Source organism: Geotrypetes seraphini, chromosome 11 (genome assembly GCF_902459505.1).
Source record: "Geotrypetes seraphini chromosome 11, aGeoSer1.1, whole genome shotgun sequence".
Lineage (NCBI taxonomy): Eukaryota > Metazoa > Chordata > Amphibia > Gymnophiona > Dermophiidae > Geotrypetes > Geotrypetes seraphini.
In genome coordinates, this window is record NC_047094.1 from 7,503,299 (window position 1) to 7,520,019 (window position 16,721).

Consider the following 16,721-nt stretch of genomic DNA (forward strand, 5'->3'; position numbering starts at 1 on the left):
CACCCTCGTACAATGAAATGCTGACATCATATACCAACAAGCCTAATACCCGCTAATTAGATGTGAATAACATGAAGAAAGACCTGGTGAAGCTTCAAGAATGGTCTGAAATTTGGCAGCTAAAATTTAATGCTAAGAAATACAAGGTCATGCATATGGGCTGCAAAAACCCAAGGGAAGGGTACAGATTAGGGAGTGAAGAGCTTCTGTGCACGACAGAAGAGCGGGACATGGGTGGGATTGTATGTGAAGATCTTAAGGTGGCCAAACAGGTTGAAAAGGTGACGGCGAAAGCTAGAAGGATGCTAGGTTGCATAGGGAGAGGTATGGCCAATAGGCGAAAGGAGGTATTGATGCCTCTGTATAAGACTTTGGTGAGACCTTTATTTAGAATATTGTGTACAATTCTGGAGGCTACACCTTCAAAAAGATATAAAAAGGATGGAGATGGTCCAGAGGAAGACTACTAAAATGGTGTGTGGTCTTCGTGATAAGGCGTATAAGGACAGACTTAAAGATCTCAGTCTGTATACTTTGGAGGAAAGGCAGGAGAGGGGAGATGTGATAGAGATGTTGAAATACCTACATAATTTAAATGCGCATGAGTTGAGTCTCTTTCATTTGAAAGGAAGTTCTGGAATGAGAGGGCATAGGATGAAGTTAAGACGTGACAGGCTCCAGAGTAATCTAAGGAAATACTTTTTTACAGAAAGGGTGGTAGATGTGTGGAACAGTCTCCCAGAAGATATGGTGGAGACAGAGACTGTGTCTGGATTCAAGAGAGCCTGGGATAGGCACATGGGATCTCTCGGAGAGAGAAAGAGATAATGGTTACTGCGGATGGGCAGAATGGATGGGCCATTTGGCCTGTCTATGCCTTCATGTATCTATGGTTGTATATTAATTGTAAACACTTCATAGCAGAAAAGATATGCTAAATGCTGGGTTATTTATGTTACACTATCAACAGAAATTCAAAAATCTACCCCCCCTCCCTTTTTTTTTTTTTTTACAAAACCGTAGTGCGGTTTTTAGCACCGGCCTATGAGCGTCGGAGCTGTTACCGCCACGGCTGGCGTTACTTTTTTTTTTTTTTTTAAAGTGCAATTTAACTCTAATAAATAAATAAGGAGAATAGCTTTCGGAGCTGTGACCGTTGTAAACTTGGGCTGTTGGGGGGGTTTTTTTTGTCTCTTTCTCTGAATTTCTTTCTTCCTCACCAGAGTTACTGCTACAGAATCCGTAAGATGCTGGAGCCATACAAGCCGGAATGGTGTAAAGCACACGAAGACTGGTCTCTCTATTTGTTCTCCCCCCAGAATGGGTAAGGTCTGAATAAAAGGGCGCGCTGGAATTGTTGGGCCATGTAAGAGGGAGGAGACATTAGCTAAAAATTCAGATTATGTTTCATGTTTATTAAAATTTGCTGCAAACGCTTATAATAATACAGTCAAACCTCGGTTTGCGAGTGTTTTGCAAGACGAGCAAAACGCTCTCGCAAATCTTGCCTCGCACACCGATGCGAGGCATCATCCCGCGAACCGGCATCACCCCCGCCCACCCGCCCAAACCCTTACCGCGATCGGGCACCAGCACGCAGCACCAACCCACAGGACGTGCCGGTGCCCAAAGGGCCTTCCGCTTGCCGCTGATTCTGCTGGGCCTTGAGCATCTGCGCATGCTCAAAGCCTTCTGGCTCCCGCTCTCTCCGGCCCTGCCCCCGCACCGCCCGCTGAATGGCCGACATCAGCTCTCGCAGGACTCACAAGACCCCCGAGAACTGACCTCAGCCACTCAGCAAGCGGTGCGGGGGCAGGCCGGATGCCGAAGAGATCACGGCTATCCTGCACTGCTGGAGAACCGAGCCACGCGCCAGCGAGGGGGCGTTCAATAAAGGTACTGGGGGTGGGAGGATGATTAAAATTTTTTATCTAGGCCGCGCCCCATACACGGGGTTTATAAAACCCATGTATAGGCCGCGGCCTATATATGGGGAAATATGGTAACCTGGCGAATCTTAAATGACAGTAATGCAATTTTATAAGAGATACGGTGCGGTATTGGTAGCCAATGAGCGTTTTTCAGTAGAGGCATCACATGGTCATATTTTTTTGAGTTGGTTATGATTTTTATTGTGGGATTTTGAATTAATTGTAATCTTCTTATTTGTTGTTGAGTGATGTCTTTTAACAGTGAATTACAGTAATCTAGATTATGATGTTGTAGGTCGCTTTCATTCTGATATGGCTCCAAGCAGTGGCGTAGCAAGGGGAAGAGGTGCCCGGGAAGGGGGGCTGGCGCCCATCCCCACCCTCTTCTCCATCCCACCCGCTACTTCCACACCCCCTCCTGTCACGCACCTTCCCTTACCCATGCCCAGCGAGAGCAGCAACCCCAGCCTGCTGCTCATGCAAATGTCAGCTCTTCCTCTGACATCACTTCATAGGTAGGGTCCAGGAAGTGATGTCAGAGGAAGAGCCAAAAGATTATAAACAGTAACCATAATCTAAGAAATAGGAATAAGTTAATTAGCCAAATACTTAGAAAAGAGATAAGTTTTCAGCTGTGTTCTACAATGTTTATAAGAATAAGCTGTGATCAACATTGATCGAAATCCTTTGGCGTGGGAACGCTACCTGAAACGCTAAAGTGTGATTAAGAAATGTCTTACTTCCGCCGCTGTTTCTTGTTTTTCCCCCGGGTCCTAAGACACCGTCTTGTATGGCGGATAGGGCGCAACAAACCGGGAGCGGGCCTGGACTGACATCATGGGGAAGGGCGCCTTGGGACTTGTAGTCAAGGGGAAAAGGATACTTAAATTTTGGAGATCTATTGATGTACGATACCATCCTATTCGGTACGTTGATGGGGGCTAAAAGCCAAATATCTGCCCAAAATAACAAACTTCTCTTTATAACGACAGGGGTTGCCATATAACTTATTTTGAGGAATTGGAAGAATTGGAAGAATTGTGATAGATTAAATTACACTTTCTGGTGGGAATCTCTTTGTTATACTTTTAAAATGAAGCGTATGATGGCCATACAACAGGGACATTATAAGAAATTTATGGATGTTTGGGAGCCATTGACAGAATTCTGCAAGGGGCGATTGTTGATTGCACGTCCAGGGAGGGGGGTGGGGAGATACTTAGAATTAGAGTGCAATTGTTGGGTATGTATAAAGGGGGAGGTTGATATATGTATTTGTCATAAGTATAATTTGATAGATAATTTGATAGATAAGTGTTGTTAAAGTGTAAAATATCTGTAAAATATGTTGCACTTATTTTTGGGTTTAAAATGAAAAAAAAGAAGAAATTTCTTACTTTTGTACGATATGTATTTTCCAAAACTAGAATGTTCTGCATTGCTGGGGGTACACTTATGGAACAATTTACTTGGACATTTAAGCTTCTGTATGAATTGTGCTAACTTTAAGAAGTTACTAAGGACATAACTATTTGTAAGGAGGTTATTCCCTTCTTCAGCTGTCTTGAAATTCGGTCACCATATATGGTTAGAAAATAGAGATTTTTTTGTGTTACTATGTTTTATTAGAAATGTTTTGTATGTTTGTTGCTGAAAACCGCTTAGATATTATGCGGTCCATAAATGTTTTCAATAAATAAACGAAAGCGATTTGCATGCCATGGAGAGTAAATTATGCTTGCTTGGCCAGTTTGGCTCTTCATTGACATCTTCCTCTCTCTCTCACCAGTTTCCGCACCATGTGCCAGAAAGTTATAGCACACAAGATGTTTGACCATGTGGTTCTTGTCTTTATCTTCTTGAACTGCATCACTATCGCCCTGGAGAGACCCGATATTGACCCAGTCAGCACAGTAAGCATTAACTCATACAGTTTCTAGAGCTCTTTTATCTGTAGTCATGAAATGAATGCAAGCTCTTCTCAAGAAGCAAAAATATATTGGCATAGAAGAAGAATATGACAGCAGATGAGGTCACAAGGCCATTGCTGTAGACCACATCTTTGGTTTTCTCTTCATTTCTTTGCAATGAAAGATCCTAAGAACATCAGCCTTCCTGGGTCAGACCAATGGACAATCAAGCCCAGCAGCCCATTCTCATGGTGGCCAATCCAGGTCCCTAGTACTTGGGCCAAAACCCAAGGAATAGCAACATTTTACAATCTCAAATATTAGCAACATTCCGGAACCCCCAAATAGGAGCAACATTCCATGTAGATCCCCAAAGAGCAGCAGGATTCCGGAACCCCCAAATAGGAACAACATTCCATGCAGATCCCCAAAGAGAGTAGCAACATTCCGGAATCCCCAGAGTAGCAACATTCCAGAATCTCCAAAGATTAACAAGATTCTGGAACCCCCAACTAGGAGCAACATTCCATGCAGAATCCCCAAAGAGAGTAGCAACATTCCGGAATCCCCAGAGTAGCAACGTTCCAGAATCTCCAAAGATTAACAAGATTCTGGAACCCCCAACTAGGAGCAACATTCCATGCAGAATCCCCAAAAAGTAGCAAGATCCCGGAATCCCTAGAGTAGCAACATTGCATGCTAGAGATCCAGGGCTTCCCCCCATGTCTTTCCCAATAACAGACTATGGACATTTCCTCCAGCAAATTGTCCAAACCTTTCTTAAAACCAGTTCTTTGTCTATCCTGAACCTTCTTTAAATTTCTAGTGTAGATATAGCTCTTGAACCTGGGTGTACTTTAGAAAATGATTGTCCATTATATCCCACTGAGCACCGGCACATTGATCACACAGGGAAACAGCCACTGCACACCAGTGAAATGCCCTGCAGTTTGAAGTTAATTCCACCAATTAGAACCACAGGAGATAGACCTTTAATTCCAAAACCTGAAAAACATATTAGTGTTAAGGTAACATAGGGAGAAAAAGTAAAAGGAGCCCAAGAATGAGGCCCAAAGGAGAAGTAGAAGAGCCCGAAACAAAACAGATGGGCTGCTACCTTGTTGCCATTAGTAGATCCTCATTTAGACCAAACACAGGGACTTTTATGTGAACAATAGTCAGTAAAAATCTATGATTATAAATACGAAAAACTGACTATAATATATACCAGTAAAGAGAGAGCGAAAAACTCCTTGATGATATGCTCAGAGAAGTGAAACTCTGAAGAGGGGGTGAAAACCTCCTCTTGGGGGTAAGAGTTTACCGTCCAGTCATTGCCTATGCTATTTGAATGATCACTCTCTGAGAACTGGTAAAATCATTGTACTGATTATGAAACTTGTCTTAATACTTCCAAAATTGGCGTGTATTCTTTCTAATTTTCTTATTGCAATAAAACAGCATTCCGGAAGTATTAAGACAAGTTTCATAATCAGTACAATCCAGTTCTCAGAGAGTGATCTTTCAGATAGCATAGGCAATGACTGGACGGTAAACTCTTACCCCCAACAGGAGGTTTTCACCCCCTCTTCAGAGTTTCACTTCTCTGAGCATATCATCAAGGAGTTTTTCGCTCTCTCTTTACTGGTATATATTATAGTCAGTTTTTCGTATTTATATTATTAGATCCTCAGCTGATTCTGTAAGTTTATAAGTTTGCCTAAATTTTGGGGTGGGCTCAAACTGGTTCCAGCTGAAAAGCAATATGGATTTTTATGGCCTATCAATAAGAAACGATATTACGCGTTTTGCATTTTTTTTTCTCTTGTCCCGAATTGAATTTCAGCCTTTAGTTTAGGTAAAGGGGAGAAGCCAGTGCAGAAGCAAGTGAGCCCCGCCTGGGCACCGCGATCAGACCAGGCCTAAGCGGCCCTGCAGGCTCAAAGATCGAGTCAATGCCCCCTGATCGCCCCTCTCGCCCTCACCCCACCAAGTCATTATGGGAGATTAAAAGGGAACTTCCACTTTAGTGGATGGGGGTGGGGGGGTTCCATCATGGGCTCACAATAGACCCTGAACAACTTTAGCAGGATGTCACTTCCATTCTTCTAGGCTGGAGTCTGAGATTTCAATTACCTTCTCTTCTCTTTAACAGGAAAGGGTATTTCTGAGTGTCTCCAATTATATCTTCACTGCCATTTTTGTTGCTGAGATGATGGTTAAGGTAAATAATTATTACTGATGTTACTTTCCCAGCAATAAGGTACTGATCCAAAGAGACCCAGAGTGGCGACAGGCCTCCTTGTAATCTCAGTGGCTCACTGATCATTTTGCAGTTTAAGAATGATGGTCAATAGATGTGTAGTGTAAGCAAACGAGCCTCTAGATCAAAACCCAGAGTTATGTCTCACAAGACTTGTCAGTAGAGGACATAAGAATTGCCACTGCTGGGTCAGACCAGTGGTCCATCGTGTCCAGCAGTCCGCTCACACAACAGCCCCCAGGTCAAAGACTAGCGCCCTAACTGAGACCAGCCCTACCTGCGTTCGTTCTGGTTCAGCAGGAACTTGTCTAACTTTGTCTTGAATCCCTGGAGGGTGTTTCCCCCTCTTTGAATCCCTGGAGGGTGTTTCCCCCTCTTTGAATCCCTGGAGGGTGTTTTCCCCTATAACAGCCTCCGGAAGAGCGTTCCAGTTTTCCACCACTCTCTGGGTGAAGAAGAACTTCCTTACGTTTGTACCGAATCTATCCCCTTTCAACTTTAGAGAGTGCCCTCTCGTTCTCTCTACAGGCTGTTAGGAATACAGGAGTAAAATGCAAAATAATTGTAATAGCGTATTCATAGCTTCTAAACCAGTGTTTCGCATACTTTTCCGGCCGGTGGCACACTAAATCCAGTGCCCCGGCCGGAAGGCACCCGGAAGTGTGCAGACGTCGATGCAGTGACATCACGTGCATGCGTGTTGCCATCGTGTCGACAGACGCGCACGCACGGACGCCCATCTGGCCGCGACCTGCTTCGGTGGAGGGATCCGGGAGGTGCGGGGAGAGGAGGAGAGACGCCGGCCCCGGCAGGGTTCAAATCCCAGCTAAAGGCCCACTTTTTTTTGAAACCGCTTTCAACTCTTAAACTCCCCCCTCACTGCTGTCAGATACCTAGACCCGCTGTAACCTCCCCAACCCTGAAATGTCCTGTCTAAATTAGACTGTAAGCTCTTCTGAGAAGGGACTGTCTTTTGTATGTTAAAATGGACAGTGCTGCGTACACCTTACAGCGCTGTAGAAATAATAAATAGTGGTAGTAGTAGAGGAGAGTCATTTGCGCTGGATGACTGACTACAGGACATGCCTCTCGCAGTCAGCCGGTGTGGAATCTCAGGCGCGAAATCTCAGGAGACACACAGTTTGCGATACACTGTTCTAAACCCGGAGCTTGATTCTTACACCTTAATTGCAATGATACCAGTATGAGCTTTGATTCTGCCCAGTGACGTAGTGAGGGTAGGAGGTGCCTGGGACGGTAGCCCCCCCCTCCCCTCATGCCACACTTGCACCCTCCCTTCCCCCTCATACCTCGTTAAATCACCAGCACAAGGAGCATCGCCGGCCTCCTGCTCACACCGGTGTTGGCTTTCCCTCTGACATCACTTCCTGGCCCCGCGACCCGGAAGTGATTTCAGAAGGGAGCTAGGCCAGCGCGAGCTGAAGACCTGAGCAGTTGCTCACGCTGACAAAGATTTAAAGAGATTCGGGGATGGGGGGGGGAGGGAGTTTGTGAGCGTGGCATAGAGGGGTGGAGAGGTGCCCACGCCCCCAAGATGGCACCCAGGATGGTCCGCCCCACCCCCCCTGACTGGTTTTGCTGTATTCCTTGCTACGAAAACAGTGAACTGTTGTAGGAAATGCTGAAAGCTGGGATGTGGCGTGATTTAATTTTGGGGGCGGTTCTTGAGTCTCTCATTGATCTTACGCAGGCCAGGCAGAAGGGTTGAGACACAATAGGGTGTTGGCTGTTGTGGAGTTCTGCACTTTGAAAGAGAATTCATTCAGGAACCCGTAGGGCAAATCCTGTTTGAGAAACACGAGACCCAGCTACGGTGGCTTTTACTTAATAAAAAGGCAAAGTAGTTCTGTTCCTCTAGATGAGATCCTGGAGAATTCCACCAAGGTGCAATTGTCCATCGGGGTTAAAAAGGGGAAAATCAGTGCAAACATTGATGGCTTTGCCACCTTTTTGTGAACACCTGTCACCTAAGAGAAGCTCTTATGTATTGAAAGGTATCTCTCCTGCAGTGAAAAGAGGGCATGTGATAGCCCCCCCCCAGCCTTGGTCACATCTCATGTTTTCTGAACAGCTTGACCCTCCCCTCCCCCTTTACAAAACCGCGATAGCGTTTTTTTAGCATAGGCCTGGGTGCTGAATGCTCTGCGCTGCTCCCGACACTCGTAGGAACTCTATGAGCATCGGGAGCAGCGCAGAGCATTCAGCGCGCTGCCCTGCGCTAAAATCCGCTATCGCGGTTTTGTAAAAGGAGGGGGGGGGTTATTTATTTTAAAAATGCTCTTTTCCACTTATGACCTAAACAGATTACAACAGAACAGACACAAACGGCACCTTTTACAAAGCTGCGCTGGCGGTTTTAGCATGCGCTTAGGGCACACTAAAGTGCCACGCGCGCCACACGCTGACGCCAGCACTCAGCCGCTAAAAACGCTATCACAGCTTTGTGAAAGGAGCCCAAAGTATTTCACATAATCTTCCTAACAAGGCAAATCACAAGAAATCACCCACCACATCATTCCCTCTTACAAATATTTAAAACAGGGATGTCCAACCTTTTGGCTTCGCTGGGCCGCATTGGCCGACAAAAATGTTTCTGGGGGCCGCGCAAACGCTGCAGCAAGACAGAGGAAGGAGCCGGCAAGACGGTAAACACCCGGGGGCAGCAGAGGAAAACACTGCATCGCCCTCGACCGGGGCCGCACAAAATACTTCACGGGGACAAAATGCAGGTTGGACACCCCTGGCTTAAAATGTAAGACTCTCACAAAGACATTTCAGTCTAGAAGAAATGTTTCAGTAACATTTTGCTCTTAAAAAAAAAAAAAAAAAAAAGCTTGTACAAGTAAATGCATTTTGAATTCCTTTTTAAAAGATTTTAACTCCCTACATAATATTCAACTATTACATTCAGTGAATCAGAAAGTCAGCAACGTCATGGAAGCAGATTAAGGGATCCTTTTATTAAGGCACTAACCTTTTTAGCGCTTGCTAAATGCTAAGGCATCCATGGACGCCTTAGCGTTTAGCGAACCTCAATAAAAGGACCCCTAAGTCAACCAATTGAATTTCGACTTTTCAAAGACGCCATAGGAGTGTGTGTTTCTTTAATTCAGAGCAAAAGTAAGTTGATATTGACCAATAAAATTGATTTTCTTATGTTTGGAAAGTCAGAATTGTTTGGTATTCCTTCACAATCCTTCCACCCAGAGGGCGTAAAGTAGCATTTCTATAGCACGAGACACATGTGCCTGTAGCATCTGCTGATGAATCTGTATTGCGTGTTTGATTCTAGGTGGTGGCCCTAGGTTTTTACTCGGGGGAGAATGCGTATCTCCAGAGCAGCTGGAACGTCTTGGACGGTGTCCTGGTCTTTGTCTCCATCATCGATATCATCGTGTCCTTGGCGTCTGCAGGCGGGGCAAAGATTCTGGGGATTCTTCGGGTTCTGAGACTGCTACGCACCCTGAGGCCCCTTCGGTGCGCTTTGATTTTGCATGTGTGGTGGGATATGGAAACAGAGTTGCTTGCGTCAGGTTCTTGAATGTTCTGGGTCGTGCTTACTGCTCCATTTCTGATTCCTCTTGAAATTACAAAAACAACATCAGGTTAGGGTCTAGGAAGCGGCAGACATTGAATTTCAGGACCACAGAGATGTTGACGTGCCATGAAAATAACAAAAAGAACCTTTTCCTGTAGGAACTCACTGTTAGCTAGGAGCAGAGGTACTCTAGTGAATGAACTTTCAAGTCACCTGCCTCCCAAAGCGTTCCTGGAACCAGAGCTCCCAAAAACCCAGGATCAACAGTCATCATAAATAGTCTGCTTATCCCCAGTGGCGTAGTAAGGGTAGGAGGCGCCCAGGACAGCGACATCCCCTGCACCCTCCTCTCTTTGCCCCTCTCCCACTCCATCCTGCCCCCATTCCACACATTCACTCTCCCTCCTTCCCCCCTCCCCCCAATCTCTTAATCTTCGTCAGTGCAAGTAGCTTCTGCAAGTATGCTCCTCGCGCAGGCATTGGATTTCCCTCTGACGTCACTTCCTGGCCTGAAACCCAGAAGTGATTCAGAGGGGAACCAGGCTGGCGTGAGGAGCATGCTTGCAGAAGCCACTCGCGCTGGCGAAGATTAAAAGGTACATGGGGGGGAGGGATGGCACGAGGGTGTGGTAGGGTGGGGTGGAGAGGTGCCAGCACCCCCCACCGACCTGGCTCCCGGGGCGGTTCGCACCTCCCTTACCATGCCACTACAACTGTACATGCCACCTCCTCTGAGATGGCCATAGCTGTGGCTGCACTATCGGCTGTCTAAACAGCTGGCACAGTACCCCCTCCTCTGCCAACCTATATCACGCCCAACTCCCGCGTTCTCCGGCATTAAGCATCTAGCATTGGTTATGACGACACAGGTTGCTGATGTACCTGTAATATCACTGCACATCCACGCTAATGTCTATCAAGCGATCAACCTGCCTGTGATCTCACAGTCGCCTATTGTGATGTCATAAGCAGGGGATTTTGTGGCCTGTAAAGGAAATTCTCCATCCCTACCAAAACCCTTGTTGCAGCATCAAACCCACACAGAACAAAATCAAAAATCTAGCTTTTGAAAATCCGGTTTCTTTTCCAGGGTCATCAGTCGAGCCCCAGGCCTGAAGCTGGTGGTAGAAACACTGATATCATCTCTGAGGCCCATTGGCAACATCGTGCTGATATGCTGTGCATTTTTCATCATCTTCGGGATCTTAGGGGTGCAGGTGAGGCTTTGATAGTCTTTATTTAGGATTTGATCTACTGCCATCATCTTACTAACAGGTTGTAGCAGTTTTACCATTTTAAACTGAATTCAAATTAAGGAACTCCATTAAAAAAGGAACGAACTAATTATTTACACCAGAGGCAAGCATGCAAAAGACAAATAAGTAAAACGACATAGCAGGCTGATCTTCAGTTTTGGTCAAAAATGGCGATGTATTTTTAGCTGAAAGTGAAACTTTTGCTTCTACCTCATGGTTTCTTCCTCCTCCTCTCTCCAATCATAAGAAGCCAACCTCAGATCTATCCCTGACCCATCTCCACTGGGCTTACCTTATTTCTCTAATGATCCAGTGGAAGGTCGAAGCAGAAGCGATCCCCAGTCGCTCCTGCTCAATCATGGATGCTGTCACTTTCAGCGGGGTAAACGCAACTGCAGATTCCTCCTGTTCATTCTGACTCCAATCTCAAAATGGCTGCCACAACCTCCAGTGACAATTTCGAGAGACTGCTGCTGGAAGTTGTGACTTGCCATTTTGACTGCAGACACAAGATGAGCAGAAGCAACTAGGGTTTGCTCCCTACCCAATTCACCACTAGATTACCAGGGCAGCAAAGTAGGCCCAGAGTCAGCAGCAATGGCCTGCAAGTGGCCCGGGGAGGGGGGGGGAGCAGTGGCATGGCATGGCATGGCGACCTATGGGTGGGTCTGGGAGGGGGCTTCTCATTTTGGGGGGGTGAGGGAGGAAGGAAGTGGGAGCAGAAACCCCTGTGGTTCAGGCCACAGCGGCAGAGGAGGAGGGAAGGAAGGAATTGAGCTGTTCCCGGTCAGGGGGCTGGGCCAATTTCAGAATCAACTTCATTTTGAGCCAAAACTGAGCAGCAAATTTTGCCCACAGATTTGGTTTTGGACACCCTCTAATGGCCACCCTCCTAGGGCTCCAAGCCTAGCTCACCAAAGACCTGTTGAAAAAAAATGAGTTTTTAATGACCCTTGAAAGAATGCCTTAAAAGTTATCTCTGCTCATGGAATGAGTGGTAAAGAACTCCATAATACTGCAGCTAAGCAGAAAGTGAATGAGTGTCTTGTACTCCCTAATCAGGCTGTAAATGGAGAAAGTGACACTTAAGCAGTGGTCAATGAAAGAACGAACAGGTCACGTACGAGGAAGGTGCATAAGGGACGATCAGAGAGGTGAGAGACACAGGACAATCAGTACGGAAAGCTTTAAATGCGAGTCACAGTATTTTAAATTGGATTCTTGACTGAAAAGGAAGCTAAATGTTTTTTCAATGTATAGAGGGGTAACATATCTAAATGGAAGCAGGAGCAAAAGGTCTTCTGGAGAGTGAGAACCGTTCATTATGAGAGGAAAGAGGCCACATACCTGACAAAATAACAGACTCAAAGGTGGGGATTCCCCCTCTGGTCTCCATGGCAACCCAATGTGTCATGCCTCGCACTGCAGTCTTCCAGGCAGACAAAATCCGCTCTGCTGAGTAGAAGGGCCTTTGATGTAAGGACTTATATCTCTGCTGACAGAAAGAAAAATGGAACCGAGATACTAACTACACCCACCGCCAAGAGCAAAATCCTGACCATCCTTTGTTTCTTGGCTTCACGGTCTTGTTATGGTTTGGCCTTTAGAAGTTACACTAGGCTTGACTTCTAGATTTGGTGTAGTCTAGGTATTTGAGGTTGTTGCTGGTGGTCCTTCGCTCACCGTGCAACCTCCAGCAAAGTCACACACTCTTCCTGTGCTCAAGTGTAGAACTGAAGGCAAAAAGCATTTTGCTGATTGACAAAAATGGTTTGTACCATGCACATTTATTTATTTATATCCTAAGCGGTTTTACATTCAAGTACTTTATCATAATTCCCTATCTGTTCCAGTGGGCTCAAGCTCTATCTAGTATACCTGGTGCAATGAGGGGATTAAGTGACTTGTCCAGGGTCACAAGGAGCAGTGAGGGATTTGAACCCACAACCTCAGCTCTAACCACTGCAAGGAACTGCAAGGAGTCCAGCAGGATACAGGCCCACGAAAGTACAAGCAGAAGAAAAGAAGTGGACCTTCGACTCAGACCACAATGGTCAAAGGACCAGACCACAGTCAAACCGAATGCGATCAAAGTGTTTATTCAAATCCAAACCCAACACAGCACTGTGTTTCGGCGAGAAAAAGGCCTGCATCAGGGGTACTGATAGGATGAGTACTCTTCTGAGAAATCAGAGCTGTTCTCATGGAGAAACTCAGGCACGCTAGTGAGTTTTTTCACGTGCCGTTGTATTAGCTCTACATAGTAACATAGTAGATGACGGCAGATAAAGACCCGAATGGTCCATCCAGTCTGCCCCACCTGATTCAATTTAAATTTTTTTTTTTTTTTTTTCTTCTTAGCTATTTCTGGGCGAGAATCCAAAGCTTTACCCGGTACTGTGCTTGGGTTCCAACTGCCGAAATCTCTGTTAAGACTTACTCCAGCCCATCTACACCCTCCCAGCCATTGAAGCCCTCCCCTGCCCATCCTCCTCCAAACGGCCATACACAGACCGTGCAAGTCTGCCCAGTAACTGGCCTAGTTCAATCTTTAATATTATTTTCTGATTCTAAATCTTCTGTGTTCATCCCACGCTTCTTTGAACTCAGTCACAGTTTTCCTCTCCACCACCTCTCTCGGGAGCGCATTCCAGGCATCCACCACCCTCTCCGTAAAGTAGAATTTCCTAACATTGCCCCTGAATCTACCACCCCTCAACCTCAAATTATGTCCTCTGGTTTTACCATTTTCCTTTCTCTGATGCTCTGATGCTCTTAGGAATTCTATGAATGTCAGGGCTGATACCATCTCAGCCGGCAATAAAAAAAACCAACGCAGCTTCGTATAAGGGGGAGGGAGTTGTTTGGTTGTTGTTGTTGTTTTTTTTAAATCAATGTAAAATCATTCATTTTATCATAAACCGTTTGAACTCATCTATCGGATTAAATCAGGACTTGGGTTCCGTCATGTCATTCAGCCACCTTGCAAATAATGGGGTGAATCTTGTCGCTGACTCCAAAATTCTCTGCCGAAACCAAGCTCTAAAGCTGAGTGCTTTTCAATTCAGTTTCACTCCTTTAAACTTGTTTTAAGTAAATTAAACACAGGGCAACAAAACAAAGGAGAAAGTCCAACTTTGTCTGCAGAAAAAACCAAGCAGGAGAAACAAACAAAACTGCAGACGGTGTACAAGATGCAGGCAAAAATTTATTGTACCAAAATTAAAATGCAAATAAGTAAAATAAAACCCTTTTACCAATCAAGGGACCCGACTTTTTGCAGCGATCCTCGGCGAACACAATATACAGGCACTTTGTTACTTATCTTCATTTTTTTATGGTATGTCCCAACCTTTTTCACCATGGACCCCTGACGAAGGTTTGTCCAAAACACGGACCGTGTCGGGTCCCTTGATTGGTAAAAGGGTTTTATTTTACTTACTTGCATTTTAATTTTGGTACAATAAATTTTTGCCTGCATCTTGTACACAGTCTGCAGTTTTGTTTGTTTCTCTTAAGTAAATTAAGCAGCATAGCCAGAAGAGGGTCTCCCCGACCACTGTCTTAATTTTGTAAAGGCAGCTTATCAAAAATACTACTGCTATTATTTCTAAAGCGCTACCAGACGCAAGCTGCGCTGCACATTAAACATGCAAGAGACGGTCTGAGCTTGAAAGCGCTTATAATCTAATTTGACAGACAAACAGGACAAAGGTGAATTTATGATATGTAGGTGGGAGTTACAAGGGACTTAACCCCCCTACACATAAACACACACACCACACACTTTTACAAAACCATTGCATAGTTTTTTGCGGCAGCGGTAACAGCTCCAACACTCTTAGAATTCCTATGAGCGTCGGAGCTGTTACCGCCATGGCCGGTATAAACCGCGCCACAGTTTTGTAAAAGTGGGGGTTAGGCGGTGAGAGGGGAGTAGGGTAATAAGAGGGAATAACAACAGATATGGGTATTTTACAAGTCAGCAGGGTAGGACTTAAATGCAGGTTCAAAAACTTGGTGATAAACTCAGCTGTCTCTTTCTCCTCTTCTCGTTTCAGCTTTTCAAAGGCAAATTCTACTACTGTGAAGGACTGGACACTAAGAATATCACCAACAGGTCCGACTGCTTAGAGGCCCGCTACAAGTGGATCCGGAGAAAGTACAACTTTGATAACCTGGGGCAGGTGGGTGCCACTTTCCTCCCCATTCACTCCCAAGTTCTTCAGAACACAGTGATAAAACTTATCAACAAAACAAAAAAAAAAAAAAAGATCAACCTTATTACTCACCTCGTTTCAAGTTTATTAGGACTTGATACGCCATTTTACTTTCCAAAGTGGTTTATAATATACAGATTCTACTCCGTGACGGTCATTGGCTGCCCATCGCGCATCGCATAGCTTACAAAATGGAGGCCGCACCTTCAAAAAGATATAAAAAGGAGGGAATCGATCCAGAGGAAGGCTACTAAAATGGTGTGTGGTCTTCATCATAAGGCGTATGGGGACAGACTTAAAGATCTCAATCTGTATACTTTGGAGGAAAGGTGGGAGAGGGGGGATATGAGACATTTAAATCCCAAAATTTAACTACAAAATATTACTCACCAGAGATGGGTTACACTCCCCCGATAACCATTTCACAAACCAGTGGAGAAAAAGCCTCAAAACTTTCAATGCAGCAGGAAACAACTTCAATACTGTTTATGTACTATCACTGGCAAAAAACTCCACCACCACTGAAATGTAATTATCAAAAGGGTAATATACCCATCACTGTGCACAGGAAAAGCAAAAGAGTTTTACTTAGCTTGGGACCATGGTCTGAAACACCGTGCTGTGCTGGTAGAAAATGTCTGGCCAGACTGTAGATGAAAACACCACGGCACCATTTAGATCAGGGGTAGGGAACTCCGGTCTTCGAGAGCCGTGTTCCAGTCGGGTTTTCAGGATTTCCCCAATGAATATGCATGAGATCTATTTGCATGCACTGCTTTCAATGCATATGCATTGGGGAAATCCTGAAAAACCGACTGGAATACGGCTCTCGAGGACCGGAGTTCCCTACCCCTGATTTACATGCCCAATCCTCCAACAAGTGGCTTGTTTCGCCTCTCAAAGGGTTCCTCAGGGAATGTATCAGCTGGAAAACTTCACTCCTCTTCCGTGCACACCGGCACAAGAAACGCCCATTGCTAAAAAGAACTACAGGATCCAACTTCCGGTAGCACTTCCGGGTTACAGCGTCATAGCAACAGCCAAAAAACGACTTCCATTCGTCCATACGGTTCATAGACAATACCGCGAAAGACAAAGACGCGCGCCGACAACTGAGCGCAAGACGGAGGTGCGTGCCGAAGAAAATTACTGTTTTTAGGGGCTCCGACAGGGGGGTTTGTTGGGGAGCCCCCCCAGTTTACTTAATAGAGATCGCGCCGGCGTTGTGGGGGGTTTGGGGGGTTGTAACCCCCCACATTTTACTGTAAACTTAACTTTTTCCCTAAAAACAGGGAAAAAGTTACGTTTTCAGTAAAATGTGGGGGGTTACAGCCCCCCAAACCCCCCACAACGCCCCCACAACGCGGTGCAATCTCTATTAAGTAAAGTGCTGCAGACACCAGAAAGTATTTCTTCAAAGAGAGAGTGGTTGATCATTGGAACAAGCTTCCAGTGCAGGTGATCGAGGCAGACAGCGTGCCAGACTTTAAGAAGAAATGGGATACCCATGTGGGATCCCTACGAGGGTCATTAGGGCATAGACAGGGGGTGGGTAAGCAGAGTGGGCAGACTTGATGGGCTG

At 45.5% G+C, this 16,721-nt stretch overlaps 1 protein-coding gene across 1 annotated transcript in view; it reads left to right on the top strand.

Annotated features, from left to right (window-relative positions):
• CACNA1H (calcium voltage-gated channel subunit alpha1 H) overlaps window positions 1-16,721 on the top strand; it is a 304,694-nt gene that overhangs the window by 216,065 nt on the left and 71,908 nt on the right. The window contains exons 16-21 of the mRNA XM_033914172.1: window positions 1,224-1,324; window positions 3,721-3,844; window positions 5,997-6,065; window positions 9,418-9,602; window positions 10,754-10,880; window positions 14,981-15,106. Coding sequence (XP_033770063.1) covers window positions 1,224-1,324; window positions 3,721-3,844; window positions 5,997-6,065; window positions 9,418-9,602; window positions 10,754-10,880; window positions 14,981-15,106 — 732 coding nt within the window. The remainder of the gene's footprint in view (window positions 1-1,223; window positions 1,325-3,720; window positions 3,845-5,996; window positions 6,066-9,417; window positions 9,603-10,753; window positions 10,881-14,980; window positions 15,107-16,721) is intronic.